This window comes from Larimichthys crocea, chromosome XXIII, assembly GCF_000972845.2.
Source record: "Larimichthys crocea isolate SSNF chromosome XXIII, L_crocea_2.0, whole genome shotgun sequence".
Lineage (NCBI taxonomy): Eukaryota > Metazoa > Chordata > Actinopteri > Sciaenidae > Larimichthys > Larimichthys crocea.
This window is the reverse complement of record NC_040033.1, coordinates 11,894,840-11,910,801: the sequence shown is the minus strand read 5'-3', so window position 1 is coordinate 11,910,801 and position 15,962 is coordinate 11,894,840. Positions and strand designations below refer to the sequence as shown.

At 42.7% G+C, this 15,962-nt stretch overlaps 1 protein-coding gene across 2 annotated transcripts in view; it reads left to right on the top strand.

The window, feature by feature from the left end:
- The window catches only part of rttn (rotatin), a 31,167-nt gene that overhangs the window by 11,286 nt on the left and 3,919 nt on the right, over positions 1 to 15,962 (top strand). The window contains exons 20-44 of one of the 2 annotated variants that reach the window (XM_027274276.1): positions 580 to 665; positions 1,291 to 1,408; positions 2,049 to 2,145; positions 2,250 to 2,315; positions 2,421 to 2,612; positions 3,544 to 3,786; positions 4,464 to 4,620; positions 5,714 to 5,880; positions 6,530 to 6,749; positions 7,751 to 7,879; positions 7,976 to 8,086; positions 8,884 to 9,042; positions 9,234 to 9,311; positions 9,934 to 10,129; positions 10,228 to 10,325; positions 10,448 to 10,535; positions 10,930 to 11,131; positions 11,466 to 11,556; positions 11,893 to 12,043; positions 12,313 to 12,450; positions 13,229 to 13,431; positions 13,627 to 13,732; positions 13,893 to 13,987; positions 14,201 to 14,278; positions 14,731 to 14,857. In XM_027274276.1, coding sequence (XP_027130077.1) covers positions 580 to 665; positions 1,291 to 1,408; positions 2,049 to 2,145; positions 2,250 to 2,315; positions 2,421 to 2,612; positions 3,544 to 3,786; positions 4,464 to 4,620; positions 5,714 to 5,880; positions 6,530 to 6,749; positions 7,751 to 7,879; positions 7,976 to 8,086; positions 8,884 to 9,042; positions 9,234 to 9,311; positions 9,934 to 10,129; positions 10,228 to 10,325; positions 10,448 to 10,535; positions 10,930 to 11,131; positions 11,466 to 11,556; positions 11,893 to 12,043; positions 12,313 to 12,450; positions 13,229 to 13,431; positions 13,627 to 13,732; positions 13,893 to 13,987; positions 14,201 to 14,278; positions 14,731 to 14,857 — 3,396 coding nt within the window. Of the gene's footprint in view, positions 1 to 579; positions 666 to 1,290; positions 1,409 to 2,048; positions 2,146 to 2,249; positions 2,316 to 2,420; positions 2,613 to 3,543; positions 3,787 to 4,463; positions 4,621 to 5,713; positions 5,881 to 6,529; positions 6,750 to 7,750; positions 7,880 to 7,975; positions 8,087 to 8,883; positions 9,043 to 9,233; positions 9,312 to 9,933; positions 10,130 to 10,227; positions 10,326 to 10,447; positions 10,536 to 10,929; positions 11,132 to 11,465; positions 11,557 to 11,892; positions 12,044 to 12,312; positions 12,451 to 13,228; positions 13,432 to 13,626; positions 13,733 to 13,889; positions 13,988 to 14,200; positions 14,279 to 14,730; positions 14,858 to 15,962 lie in introns of both variants that reach the window. The other variant, XM_019276537.2, reaches the window with a different exon arrangement.

Genomic DNA, 15,962 nt, shown 5'->3' with positions numbered 1-15,962 from the left:
CTCCTGGTTTGTGTTGCTCTTAATACATTTCTGTGCTGAATATCAGCTCTGTCAGGCTAATACTTCTAAACCACCATTTAAGTCTTTCTCTTCCTCTTACACGCCAAGTCTTTTCAGATCAGAGTGCTTTTGTGTAGGGGCGTATTTTAATGGCAAACTCACTTTTAGACTTTGGGCTTCTTGTTATTCCTTCCTCTACTTTTCATTGTTCCATTCAACTTCCGTAAGGGGAGAGCATTGCTGCGGTGTGTACGAGCAGTACACACAGTTGCAAATAATTCACATTCTTCTAATAGTTGATTGGAGGATGATATTGAGTTTAATATTCCATAGTGAAAAAGTCTGAATTATCTGCCACACAAAAAGAGGGTTAGAATGAAAACAGAGTTACGTATGCCCTTGATAAAAAGAACTTTAAAAGTTTGTGATGAGTGAGAGCTCTCCCCTTGTGAGGGAACGCAGCAGAGTTTGTGACTTGCCACCACCATATGTTTTAGACAAGCACGAAAAAGCAAATAGTTGAAGATTATGTAAATCTTTATTGTCAGTATATCGAATTGTTTTCCTACTTCCCCGCAGACACGACAATGCACCCAGTGCTGAAGAACCTCGGAATAACAGACAAAGTCATTTCTTCCATCGTGGAGAGCGTAAATGGCGACAAGGTAAAAACAAACTTGCTTTGGCAAAATGATAAATAGATGTGTTCTGAATGAATTGCAGTTGAAAGTCAAATAAAACAAGCCCAGCATCTTACAAGTGCAGCTCTGTGTGCTCGCATTTGTGTAGACATCCTCACTTATACGTGTTCATGTGAGTACATGTGTTGCCAGCGGATGTGGAGGAAAACCCACTGAGGCGTGCATGATGGAAGGATGAAATGGCCTGTGTTAATAGTGTTGGACAGGCCCTAGTCAGCAGTGATTTTTGCCTCCCAGTTACCTCAGTCTGCAGATCTTTCCCAGTCCTTGAATCAGAAGCTGCAAACAGGGCTAATCGTCCAGCATGCTTGGCTGCATGGAGGTGAAGGAACACGGCCACAGACAATAACTTGTCTCAGTTAACAAGTGTGTATAAGAGGAATTCCTGCAGGTCGTATTTGTCCCATCCGTGCATTGCCTGCGACCTGTACTTTCACAGCATTTGGGTTTAGCTTATGTGAGGAGACCATAAAGAGACTGTGCATTTGTTCTGGGAGACACAAGCAGGAGGAGACAAAAAAGAGAGTATGTGTGTTTGTGTTTTCCCTGCAATTAAACACTGAGTGCGTGTGTTGCTGTTTCTCCCCAGAGCTTAGATTGCCTGCTGGAGCCTTGTGTATGTATCCTGAGGAAGCTGGTGTATGCAGATCCATCTCTGAGGCACAGCCTGGCACAGCGCAACCTCCTGCTCATCACACTGCTCAGGGGTATGTTCACAAGACAACTCATTAAGTAACAGCTATACGCGTTGTGTTGTGTAGCCTGGGGGCACATTCTCAAAAAAAAAAAAAAAAAAGATGACAAGTCACCCGTTGATGCATAGCTTTTAACCATGTTGTCACACTGCAGTAAGTGTCATATTAGTATGATGCAACTTGTTGCTGTGGAGCTCAGCTTCACGCCAGCACATTGTTCAGAGCTCTGTCTGCAGTTGCTTTTGTATTTTTGTTGCATAATTCGTAGCTCAATTATCAGAAATTCATTAAATTCAGTTAATTTGAATGATAACATCTTGATTGTGGCTGCCTGTATATTTGTAGATTGTTACTGCACAGTCTGATTTGGACAGAAATATACTTTTAGTAGTTATTGAGAGGTTTTATGAAAAAATTATAAATTTGCATAACTCAGTTTAAGACACTTCAAATGCCAAATTTCCGAGCTGTCATGTATTGTAAGTAAAGCCTGATGTGTCGGTCTCACTAGATCTTTCCAAACTTTGATTTTAAAGTTTGTCCCTCTAATGGAATTTAGAATTCAAAATTCTTATAAATATATTCATGAGGTTGAGTGATATGGTTCAGGATGTGGTTATTATGTAAATTGTCCATGTTGTGTCTTCCATAGCATCCTTGATATTGAAGGATAACAAAGGCAATGGAAGTGAGATTGCCATCTTGATGTGTTTACTGTTATTTGATGAGATTGCCAGCATTGAAATATGGTGAGTTTATTTTGCCTCTCTTTAAACTTTCCTTACCTCCAAAATAAACCTGCATCCAGTCAACATTTTGTTGAACTACCTGTTTTTTTTTTGTGTCACATCAGGTCAGACAAACCTAACACCGATGTAATCCTCGTGCCGTTCTCCCTACCGCTGTCAGTAATACGCAGGTAAACTGATCTGCAAACAGTTAATATTCTACTTGGGTTATGGTTTCTTTTAAAGTTCTCGCCCAACCGCACTTCACAAGTAATATTTCCTAAATCTTCTCCCAGGTACAACATCCCATTCCAGGCAGCGTCTCATCACGCAGTCAGCCCTTACTGCTGCGTCCTGCCGCCTTCCTCTGACCTCCTGAACCTGGCACCCGCCCGTCAAGCCCTGCAGGTGGCCTGGAACACTGCATGGCATTCCGGGATAGACGACTTCCTCGAGGAGCTGCACGGCATCTCGACTGATGTTCAAGAGTAAGTAACGTTATCGTTGCTTATTCCAGCACATTCAGTATCCAGCATGGTCATAAATTATTACTCGAGTCTCTTGTAATTTGTTCTTGTGTTTAAAATGTGATGGCAAAAATGAAGAGAAAGTAAGTTGTACTTCACTGAAGAAGTTATTTGTTCCTATATGGTACATTTATTTATCTGTTAAAGTGTCTTGTTTTGCAAGATAATGCAGTGCGATATTATGATTTTGGATTTTGGGTAAACTGACCAGAACTTCCACAGCAGGAAGTTTTAATCCTGCTACACATCACGCTTACACAATGTTTTCTGTAGCGGAGAATTGCAGTAAAGAATTGGTTTCAGGGGCTTGGCATCTTGTGTTTCATCTGTCTTCATTTGCTTCTAATGTGACCTAATTCAGACAGATGAGAATGTCTCTCACGCAGTTTTAACCAGCTTGATTACAGCAAAGACGTTTAAAGCACACCATAGATGGATCAATCCAGCAGAAACTAAATTTCATACGGTGTGTTATGATTGGGAGAAGAGTACTTGTTTAAGATGGATTAGTCAATGAAAATTCAGAGGTATCTTTGGACCTTTGCGGATATAGTTGTGTCTTATTATAAAGTTACAAAATCAGTTACAAAAAACATGACAAAACCTTTCTTGTCACATATTGTTTTGACAGTTTTCTTGAGTATTGCTAGTATGTCGTCAGCCACTGCTCCTGCTTGATTCGGATGCAAGTAATTCTCAGAAAACATTTCTCTTTGGATGACTCATAAATGTCTCATCCCTCCAGATTGGTGATCAAATATGTTTGTTAATGCAGTCATTAGTATGCTTCTGAGGATGCTACTTATACAACACACTCCTCAGCACATCAGTAGTCATGTAATCTGATTTCAAATTTATTTATTTTCAACCATTTGCATTTGGTTTTCTGCAGATTTCACCCGGACTTAAAGCTGTCAGAAGCACAGATTCTGTCACTGCGGGCGGCGCACCTTCCCGCCGCGCTGCAGGACTGCATCCAGGCCATCGTCACGGCATCAGGACATAGTTCAGTGACCTCTGCCCTCTCCAGGCTCAGCCTCTATTTACTAATTGACAGACTGGCCCTCCCTCACATCCCTACCCACAGCTGCAGAGACACCCTTCACTCCCTCAGCTGGCAGACAGCAGTGACCAGGTACAGTGCAGATTTGTGTCATTAGGTTCACATGCTAATAACCAAGTCAGTAAATATGTCTTTAAAGTTTATGAATTAAGCAAATTATGCAAGGGTTTTTTGACATTTCCGTGTAGTATACCATTAGTATTACTGCTGCTGTCGAACAAAACACTACTCACTGTGAACTAAATGTTTTTCCATGGCTCAGTGAGCACAGTATGTCTTCATCTTTTTGTCTTATTTTGAAGAATTGACATGAATTAATAGCCAAGCTTCCCTGAGGTAGTGTGACAAACTTATGATATCTTTTGATAAAAAGTTGGAGCAAGTTTGTTTTGTTTTTCTGCTTGGCATCAATCATACTTATTTTATTTATTTATTTATTTTTTTTTAAGTTTTACTGATTTCTTTTAAAACACCTCCTCTTCGTCGGGGGAAAATATCTTTATTTATTACAATTCTTATTTTTAGAAATCTCTTTGCTTCCTCTCACTCCTCTCTAATGCTAAAGCTAAACCTAAAAATTCAGTTTATCACCACCCCTCTGCCAAATATAAATATGTCTAATAATTAATATATCCAGTGTACAATGATCTTTTTACTTTACCAATTAGACAAATAATGACTTTTAGATTATCACTGACTACCTTCCTTTTTCTTCCTCTCGTTTGGTCTCCGTCTCTTCGTCCCTGCAGGTTTCTCCAGGTGCGTCCAGCCTGTGTGGAGGACGAGAGGTTGCTAGTGGGCATTGTTGCATTTTTGAATGCCTACTTCAAACAGATGCACAGTGAGTCTGAATCTGACCCAGAGGATAAGGACCTGCGCTGGATGCTGGAGTTACTTCTCAACCAGGTACAATTTACACTTTATTTACACTTTATGGACAAGCAGCAAAATAAAACCTCAATTATAGCCCTGTAAGATTTTGCCTTTAAGTACTACTGTGTGTAGCTTGTGTGTGTGTGTGTGTGTGTGTGTGTGAGTGTGAGTGTGTGTGAGTGTGAGTGTGTGTGTGTGTGTGTGTGTGTGTGTGTGTGTGTGTGTGTGTGTGTGTTTGTGTGCTTGTAAAACAAGTGTGTGTATGTCTCTGTTAGCTAGTAATCTGGTTAGGGCCTCTCCTCACAAACACAGAGGGTTATATACCTGTAATCAAAGCATAAATAAATCACACACCGTCAGTCAAGCCTAACATATTACTCTCTCATAACGACGGAAAAATACTATCACAGCGAACCACCGCAGACCTGCAGCAGAGATTATTTCCTGAGCTCTTAACACAAAGTTGGAGTCATATTTTTGCCCGAGGAAAAGAATAACCACAGTGTTTTAGAGGAGAGCTACTTTTAGGATTTAATCAGTCTCACCTTGGCTTTCTCATTAATGTGTGTGTAAACAATAAGCCCTCCCTTGGCAGCTAAAGCAGACTCAGATTGAATGCCTGGTAGGGGTGAGCAGCTCTGCTCTGCTCCGACTTTTCTGTAATTACTGAGCTGTTTCAGGAACATCTGTCACTCCCTGCTCTTGCATTAACTATCTACTCTATGTGCACTGCTCAATGAGACATTTTGCATGTTTGGCACACCTAGATCTGAATTTTGCAGGGAATGATGGGTGGTGTCAAGAAGCAGGTGCATGCTCAAATCCACCTGTCAGCATCAACTACATCTCCCTCACATGGGTCAGTTTGTTTGAATTTAGAAAGGCCTGCAGATGGATTTAGTTTTCCTGTTAATGCTCCATAATCCACTAAAGTGAATCATCCTTCTGAACAACTTAATGCTTCTTTAAGCTGTGTATGAGTATAAGAAGTTGTCAGAGCAAACATTAAAAATAAAGAAAGCTAAGACACGTTATCACATTAAAATTTGATTTTAGTTCAAAACAATTTCATAAAATTCAAAACAAACCAATTAAGAAATTGTCAATTCATCTGTCAATCATCCAGGAGACAGAGTCCCTTCTTAATTTGCTGCTCGGCGTGGAGACCCAGACCTCAACTCAGAGCCCAGGAGAACCAGAAGAACTGAAGAACCATGTCAGCCAGAGACTGCAGAGAGAACTCACCAGCTTCTTTAACCTCTTGCTCCTCCGACTGACACACACCACGGACAGGTTAGATGATTTCACACAAAAAGACAGACAGACGGACACAGTCCTTCGCTTTTTAGATCTGTGTGTTTTCTTGCTGTTTAAATATAATTCATAAAAGTTTTAAATAGAACAATTGTGTCATAAGTTGTTTCTAATTTTGAAAGATAATTTCATTTAAGTAGTAGACTTTGCTTATCAAACATACAGTAAAGCAGTCAGTTCTACATCAACTCCAGTTGATACACAGCTCAGGGCCACAGAGGTGCAGTTGACCTTCCAAGACTTGTTTGTTTCTGCTAGCAATATGCCACAATCTTTTCCTAATGAATTCTTAATCAAAAATAAATGAAAGAGCTGCAGTTATTCTTCTGTTCTTGTACGGGAAAGGTGAGTGCACTCTCATGTAATACTGTTCTTCCACTGTTTATCACTGTGTTGGAAATCGTGCTAGCTTTGCCATGAGAATGAAACATGAAAATGAAACATGAAAATGAAACATGAAAATGAATGCCAAACATGGCCACAGGCTTCTGATAAAGAATTGATGTGGTATTTGTCAATATTTTTGTCTCACTGTCTTTTCTTTCCTCCCTCTCGCCTCCCCCTCCTCTCTGTCTGCTTTGCTCGTTTCTCGCTCTTTCTCACTCACTGTCCTTTCCTGTCTGTCCAGGCTGTGTCTGGCATTAGCAGGGCCCTTCAAGAGCCAGCTGGCAGTCCGTTTGCTTCAGAGCCTGCGGGTGTCTGACGCTCCTCGTTTCTATGGCCTTCCCAGCCTGGAGAGGACACTGCAGGGCATGGTCAGCCTGACTGCCCAGCCTGGCTGGAGCTCCCAGTGCCCTGATCTGGAGCCCACCCCCCTCTGCTCCAAATATCTCAGCGGGCTATTAGAGGTGAGTGTTTTGTGCGCGCGCACGTGTGTGTGTGTTTTGTATGCGACATGTGTGTGAAGCTCTGTGCTTAGCATGTGCACATATGTTCATGTGTTGCACGGGCATATGCGAGCCTCCTACACCGCTCATCAGAGCTAAGACTGCCTACAGAACAGGAGAAAAGGCAAAGCACAGTACTTTCTGAGGAATTAATTAAAATTAAGCAGGATATGGTTACGGGACATGAATTGCAATAGGTAAAAAAAAAATCTCATTGATTAGATATGCCACACTGTGAAGATACTGATGAGATTAATCAACCTTGCTTATTCCATCTGTTCAGCTGTTCAACAGTCCATAAAACAATAGTGTAACACAGTGTGGACCAGCTTGTGCAGCAGTCCTCAGCACAGAGGTGTCCAAACTTTTATTTTTTTGATTGTGAATGAAGACCCCTGTGGAATACACTATGTTTACACAATACCTAGCCTTCATTTGGATTGTTTTAATGTGCATCTTCCATGGATATGAATTAAAATTAGGTGAAGACTGAAGGTTAATTTCCTTTCTCAGTCAAGATCTCTGGCGGCTACTTCCATCTCCCTGATAGACAGACAGATACCTCACTCTTTCACCCCCTGTCTTCTCCAACTGCTCTGACCCAACCTCTCACCCGATACTCCTGGCACTGTAGGGCCCTAAAGCTCAGCAGACCTTGGGCTGTGCTCATCTGCTCTTCAGTGCAGTCCCACATCCTGATGGCACATCAAAGCAAAATAATTAGTCTCAGCTGTATTTAGCTTAGGATGCAGTGAGTTGCATGACAAGCATACAGTGATCACTAACTCAGAAACACTCTTTGTTCAGTCATCTTTGCCTCCTGTGTGATAACACAACTACTTAATAACCCGCTTTTCTGCCGGTTATGTCTTTGCAGGATGATAAATCTGGACGGAGACAATAAATCACAGTTCCACAGCAGTTCAACTTAACATTCAGTTTTATCTGTGCCCTCTACACAGGTGGTCTCCTCATTTTATGTAGAGTGGGGAGGCAACTCTCTGTCGTTCATGGGGAAAGGTGTGACCAAGAATGCTGTTATCTCTTTGCTTCACCTGTCCCATGAGATGATGGCAGAGAGCAAGGACAAGGCAAGTGTCGACATTTTTATACTGCTGTGAGGCTGCCGTGTTAAAACATTTTCAAATGCAACTGAAAACACGTCTTTCTACTTCTGTCTGCATCAGGACTTCATATCCCAGTGGTTTTTGGGGAACGAGGCGGCTGCTGACGAGGGTAGTGCCTCTCAGCTTGGTTTGGCCTGGCTCATCCCACTATGGGTGGACAGAGATCAAGAGGTACGGACGGTCTCCAGTTTCCCCATTTTCTTTAAATGAATGATAGTTTAAATCCAATACAGCATCTGTAAACTATATATAGTACATGTCACTCCTGTCTTCAGTATTTAGCTGTTCATTATTCAGTCTTCAGCTCACACACCATAAACCCCTTCTGTCAAAGACTGACGTTTCTAGATGCTTGACTTTTGGGACAAAATGAAACCCATAAGAGTTACGCAACAACTCACAGACAAAAGGAAGCAAATGACAGCTAGTCGCACCAAATTTTCCATCTGTCTCTAAAAATAAGTTCCTATACATGTCAGTCTAAGAGGCTCCCTTGACAAGGTAGACTCAGAGTCTTTGCCATCATCAATTTCAGTGCTAGTCAGCACAGTGTGTAGGATTTTGTGCAGTCAAGTAATCCAGTTGCTGATTGCAACCCTCGCCTCACTCTCTCTTCCTTAGTGTGAAGGAGAAACTATGTTGGTCATGAAAAATACAAAAGGCCATTGTGTAGTTTGTCTGTTCTGGGCTGGGTAGAAGAGGTTCCTGTGTATGTTGATATAAAAGGCTAATTCTAAGGTAATAAAAACAAATAAATTCTTACCTTCAGGTTATTATACACTAATGAAAATATAGTTATGTATATCTGCTATATTCTGTAAATAGAGGCTCCTATATCTTACACACTGGACCTTTTTAATATTACTATACATAGTAATCAATGTTTACACAGCATCTTTCTGTTCCTTATTTCTCTTTTTCCTCCTCAAACATCCACCCCAAATCTGTGCTCCCGCCCCTCACGTCAGGTGAGATTTGCCAGTTTGGGTTTGGGTGCAGCTCTGTCCTCGGTGCCCAGCGGGTGCCAGGCTCTCTGTGCCAGCTGTCAGAACATCAGCGGAGGTTTGTGGGGCACGTTGCTCAACATCCTTTTGGATCAGCAGGAGAGCAGCATGGTCCGCAGAGAGGTACGATGGTAGAAATGCAACTCATTTCATCTGTGAGCAGAAAATGTGGCTCGACTTTGATGTATTACCAGCCAAATGCAGGTAGATGGCACTGTTGCTGATGCATTCTTGACCCGCTGTGTGCACGTCTCTCTCTCTCTCTCTCTCTCTCTCTCTGTCTCTCTCGCTTTTGTTTTGGTTTTTGTGTCCAGGCTGCATTTATCCTGCAGAACTTGTTGGTGATGCCCATGCCTGCCAACGCAGAGGAGGCAAAGGACTCCCACTGGCAGGTCAGCAGCCCTGCCAGCCAGTTTAAAACGCATTAATAGACCATGAACTGTTTACTCTCTCCCCCTCTCTTTCAGTTTTTCTTTGTTTCTATCCCCTCTCCATCCCTCCCTCCCATTCATTACTCTCCCCTTTCGTTGAGCCCTGCAGGGTTCAGATCAGGGGTGTTGCTAGAATTGAAACTGTACTGGGGTGCAAGCCTTTACTCACATCCAAAATAATTCAGTTTAAATCTCGGTCAAAACACCAACTGCATTTTAATTTGGAGTGTCATGACTTGTGAAGGGAGCTGCATATTAGAGGGGAAAAGCAAAATATTATCTTATATTTTAGAAGCATGGCTTGTTGTTTAGAAAAAAGTTTATCAAGACCGACATACAGAGAAAAATGAAATAGATAAACCAGCAAAACGAACAAAAATCGGTCACAAAATGTCTTAAATCTCTGCCACAACTAAACGTAGATAGTAGTAGAATTTGCTGTAATATTGAATGTTGAAAATATAGATGAGTTTAAACCTCTGTTCCCTTTGCCCTACTTCTTCTAAATTCTCATTGGAAGTCTTATAACAACTTAATGTGCATCTCTCTGCATCTCTCCCTCATTAACTCTCTCCTCTTTCAGCATCCATGTGTGCATGATGAGGAATCTGGTGTATCTTTGGTGGGTCTTCCAGCGCTCCAGGCTCTGCTTTACCACTGTCAGTACTTCCAACATGTGGCGCTCTCTGCCTCGAATTGTTACCAGGGCAGGTACACTTTCCACCTGCAACCTCGTGCTGACGCCGCCAGTGGGCCAAGGTGCGAGAGCAATTCACTGGGTAGGTTTTATCTGATCACGTAAGTCTGAAGTGATCGCACTAAAGCACTGTTGGGTTTTTTTTCCCCCCCAGTGTAATGTGTCATTATGTTTGTCTAGATTCTGAGAATTCTCTGTGGCTTTGGCGAAGCGACCCACAGGCGCCCGTTATTAACTCTAGCAGACCTTCCAGCTCCCTCTCCACGTCCAGCACTGTGGTCAGCAATGCTTTTGCGCCTTCAGACACACATACACACACACACACACACAGCAGAAGATTGGAAATAAACCGCTGTATTCAGTCGAGTGTGTCCTCACATCTTCATGTTGTCCGTTACAGATTAGAGGTTCAGGGTCACACACCCCAAAGGGTCCCTCCCCATTGAACATCACAGAAGATACTCCTGCCAGCAGACTGATGGCTCAAGGTACTGCAGAGAGAGTGTGTGTGTGTGTGTGTGTGTGTGTGTGTGTGTGTGTGTGTGTGTGTGTGTGCGCGCACACGTGCATTCACAGTAATAGCAACACATCATGGTTTAGTTCTTCATACCGTATAAACCTTCACTTTATTTTCCTTTAGAACCTCATTGTGGTCAGTGATGATTGTAAACTAAAACCAGTCCCCACATTTGTGTATTTATGTTTCTATCTTCCATATCCAACATAAGAAGTAGAACATTGTTCTCTGGTATTTTACCATCATAGTGTGATGTTTTTGATTATGTGGTCACGGCATCTCTAGTTCCAGACAGACGTGATTCACACAGTGCGTGAGCCATTGGATAGGCGTCTCTATTAGATGTCTATTGATGTCTCTCACAGGCCAGAGTGACACAGACACCAGCAACTCAGTTACCTCCCAAGACTCCCGACAGGGCGAGCCCTCGTCAGTGGAGCCCGTTGTCATGGTAACTCCGGACCTCATGACGGCCCACTGCGGCCTGCTGACTAACCTGCTGGCCATCCTGCCAGATTTCACCCTCACTGCCATCCGACACAACCAGCTCCTCCAGGCGCTGGCCGGGTAAGAGGTCACATGCCTCATGGGCACAATGTGTTAATCATGTAATCATATTTAAGGAAATATTAAAATATCAATGCACTTTCACAGTTTTAACAGTCTAAATTCCTTATTTGTGTTCGTCAGTCTGATGGAAAAAGTAGCAGTGTTACAAATGATCAGTGCCCTGTTGCAGAGACATTTTGCAGACTAAATAAAAGTCATTAAATCAACATATTTTGTCATAATTAAAGATAATATGTGTTTATTCAGTAGATAATTAAATTTAATTGTAGCCCCTAATCCCGTCTTTATTTCAAAAACACACAGTTTCCATCATGTTTCTTTTCTTCCTCAGTCTGGTGGATATTGGGCCCATCGAGAAATGTCTGACTGAGCTGAAGACACCCAACATCCTACCAGGAGAGAGAGAAGACATCAAGGGCCAGGTGAGGAACACTGTGATCGACAGTTCTGAAGATTTTTATATTATGAAAAAAAACGTGGGTTGGTACAGTACAGTACCAGTTTCAGTGCAGTGCTAGGTTGTCTGAGGGCACCTCCAGATTTTTAGTGTGGGTGGAATACTCAACAAGCTTAAACTGAAAGCACACCATTGTTTTTGCAGCTTGAAAAATTAGCTCCTTCTCACTTTATGTTCATTTCCATTTTCTCTAAACTCTGTTGCTCAGTAAATGTGTGCGGTCTGTCTGCATGCACGAGTGATTAATCTGTCTTCCTGTGTGTGTGTGTGTGTGTGTGTGTGTGTAAATGTGGCTTTTTAGCTCGTCACCCTACTTCAGTTCCTATCCAGCTTCTCCAAACTGCTGCAGTCATGTGTCGTGGTGAGCCAGGAGCTGATTGGCCAGATGGACTTCCTGAAACATCTGTTGACTACTCTGGTGGCAGTGCTCATGCTGGATACCAAAGGATTAGGTCCGAACCTTATGTCAAATTCAAATGAAAGTCATTATTTTTTGCAAATAAAGTTAGTAATGTTAGTCCAGAAACATTTCAAAATGCTTTCCATATTCCTTATGCACTATGACATATGTCATCATTACTGATCTTTTTTTTAAAAAAAACGTCCACTACGCTTCAAATGCAAACCCTATTTCTACATTTATCTGACTCTCTGTGCAGTGTGGTCTGTGTGTGGCTGTCTCGTGTCATAAAAATTTGTGACTCACTCTTTCCCTCTTCAGATGCAGGTACCCAGGCCGTGGTTTGTGTGTGCTGGGCAGACGTGTTTATGCTCCTGGCTACTCTGGTGAGGAGGGACAGCTCAGCAGTGTACCCATCTGTCTCTGCTGCGCTGGGGAGACGCTGGCGGACATTTGCAGGTACACAGATACTCTGCTCCGTTTGTGTGTTTGCCTCTGCGTGCGCATTAAAGTAAGTAAAAGTGACAAAATGAATTATTCCGGTTTAGGCCACAAAATGAGTTCTATTATCATCTATTATGGGTCATTTCTCAGAATTCATAACAGTAGATTATTGGAAACATCTTGGTGTTTTTATTTAATTTAAGTAGCCCTCTGTGGTTTAAGAGTTGAGCTCTTGATACATGATGAAATCGGGCTGTAAAATCAATTTTTTCACAATCATAAAGACTGATAATAATGATGAGGGTAATTACGCTGATTGCAGTAACTCACTAAATAATCAGGATTGTGAAGCTTTAATTCTGGGACAGAATAAGACCCTGCCATATTAACACGTTCATTGCATCATTACTGAGTGTATTAACTTCCCTGAACAGATGCTAGGATACGATAATTGCATCCTGTCCTTAGACTACCTCTACTCCTCCTACTCATCTTCCTCTGTGATTAATGGCGCAGCAGGGAAATCTGATGAGTCCAGTAAAATATGAATGCTGAGCCTTTGTGCGTGTATTTATGTCTGCGTGTGTATATGTTTATGGTATCTAGGTGTCTGCGTACACATCCAAATGATTAGTGTGTCCCTTCTGCCTCAGTCATGGACAAATATCTCACTGTCGAGGGATATGAACAATGGATTTGCCTTTTTGTCTTGCCGTGATTCAGCATGTATTGTTGTGTCATTCATTAAAAGAAAGCTATTCGCCTCCCCAACTCTTTTTTTTTCTGTCTGCAGGAACATTATCAGCGTGTGTGAATGGAAAACTCGCAGAGCCTCTTCTTCACACGGTGGCCTTGCGGTTTCTCTGTACAGTTTTCACTGAGGAGACAAAGAGACTGGGTGTAGAGGTCACGACCGCAAACTCTACAAACGCTACTGCTTTGTCTGACATTGTGAATGGTCCCTCGGCCAGCCAGCTGTGTGAAATGTTACTGCAGGTACGTGGAGGAGGAAGAGGAGGTGGCGGTGGAGCACGTGGTGGTCTGTGTAGTCCTTGGTACACAGCGGGAATTAAATTGATTTACCTGATGGGTTTTTTATACACTATATGCTTGTGGTAAAGTTTCAAGATCATAAAGACTTTACTTCGCAGAGTGTGTGATTATATATTCCTCTTTGACTGTTGATGCCAGAGTTTTGAGAAGAGGACCCTTCAGGATCCTTTCAAGAAGCTAACAGCCAGAGCTCTGACGACACTGTTAGCCTGCAGTCCCACAGCTCAAAACTATGCAGCTAAAGGTAATTTCCCAAACCTCAGGCTAGAGTTGGGCCGTCACGTACTTGAAGTAATTTAAATGGGTCACTAGCTTGTTGTCTATTCTTCACGTTAACCTAAGATTTAAAATCTCATTCATTTATTGTGGATATCTTATTATAACTCTTTTTTTCCCCCGAGCTGGTCTAATTGACAGCTGTGTGGAGCAAATGAAGCAAACTCACTCCCAGCTCCACCTGGAGTCGGTCCGACCCGGCAAGGCTTCTCACCGCAAAAAGGTGAGTGGAGACCGGCTGGAAATTTCCAGTCATGGTGCGCCTGTTGGATATAATAACAATCTGAATCCAACATAAAATGAGTATTTGGATAAATATTATGAATATCTGTTGTAGTCGGTCTCCTGTGCTGTTCTGCAGCGGTAAAGATGCAGTAGATGTTGTTTTCAACATTTAAACATATTGCTCTTTGTTTTGTCTTTTCTGTATTATCAGGAAGAAGGCTATTTAAAGGAAGTCAAGCTGACTGTGGAGATCCTGCGGAGCGCTCTTTACCGCAACGATGAATGCAAAGTGAGCCTCCGCGTCTCCCTTTTTAATTCCCCCACTGCTAATCGTTTTTTAATGGAACCTCTGAGCATGAATGCTGCGTCTGTAAATGAGATTCACCTAAATGTGCAGGGTCCTGCTAACATCTCTGCAAGTTTAGCTTCTTAGACCCTGTAATGGCATTACTTATGGAGCATATTAGCTGGTTTTCATTTTCTAAGTGGCCTTTCTGTCGCCGGTGGTTACCTTGAAGTAAAAAGCCAGAGACGCTCTGCTGTGGTGTTCACCCTGCCATTATTCTCCCCCCTCTCCTGCACACTTAAAATATTGAAGCATTTTATGTTGATTACTGCCATCTGTGTTTGTGCTGTTGTATAAATCATATACATGCCTGTATGTGGCGTGTGTGTGTGTGTGTGTGTGTGTGTGTGTGTGTGTGTGTATGTGTGTGTATAATCTTTTGTATTTTTCTGTAGGTGGTGGCCACAGATGCTCGCCTAACACTGGCACTCTATGCTCTTTGGCCTTGGCTCCTGTTGGACGACCCCGCTATGGAGGCGGCGCTGGAGCTTCTGTGTGTCTACACAGCCAACTGCACCACAGGTCTGTTTGTGTGCGTGCGTCTGTCTGTATGTCGTATGTGTTTGTGCAGGCACTGTGCCTGGCCCGTGCCTGCCCGTCGCCTCTGTCTGCGGGTAGCAATCTGACTTGAGTCACGCACACTTCACACTAAGGACCCCATTGTCCTCTCCAGTGAGCACTGAACAACATTGTGTCTCACTGTATAAGACCAGCGCCTGCTTGCGTGCCAGCCACAATGGGCACAGTGTCAGGATCCAGGGATCAGACTGCATGGCTGTCTCCCTGTATGTATGGCAACGGGTTTCAGACTGGTAGGAGATCATGTGGAAGAGCACAGAGCATCCCTGTGTTGCCTCAGATCTTGGTATTCCATCATGCAAATGGAAGAAATTGTGTATGTGTAAATCAGAAAGCGAAAGCTTGTGGTCCCTTTTGATGTGTTCGCATGTGTGTGCATGCATCTGTGAATGGTGTAGTCGCGCAGTGGAAATCAGTTTCATCAGTGGAAGGAGAGGAAGTTTCATGTGCATGAACGTTTCTCTGTGTGTGTGTGTGACTTTATGTGCATCTCTGTTTGATTGGCACCTGTTCCTGAGTGGGCGCTTCTGCTCTGATCTAAACTCCCTCGCTTTAGACCCCTCATACGCACAGAAATCAGTGAAGTCGGGCGCAGTATTTCCCTAAAGGTTAAGCGAACAGCAGGTTGTGTTCAGGCTGCACGCAGCCAGGCTTAGTATTACACCATCCGCCCTCAGGCTACCATTTTGTCCCCTGAGACTGCTACGTTTTCTACTGAATGTTTCATCTCACAGTCTTCCTCCTTCATCCACAGCTTTGTTTGCATTGTCAGATTGTCGTCCTCATTTGTGGCACACACGTTTCCGACGATGTTTTTGTAGCATTTCCAAAATTTACTCACACAAACAAACAAAAAAAAATCTTCTTTTTTTATTATACTTCTATGGAAGGATCAATACTACATGGTTGCGAAGAAACTTAATGAGATTTGTAGCAGCGGCGGGGAACGCCGATGACTCACATCAGTGAAGTAGAACCATTATGAAGCATAGATCCCACGTCAGTTCTGTTATAGACCGGCTTTCTTGACAGGTATTGAGATAACCTC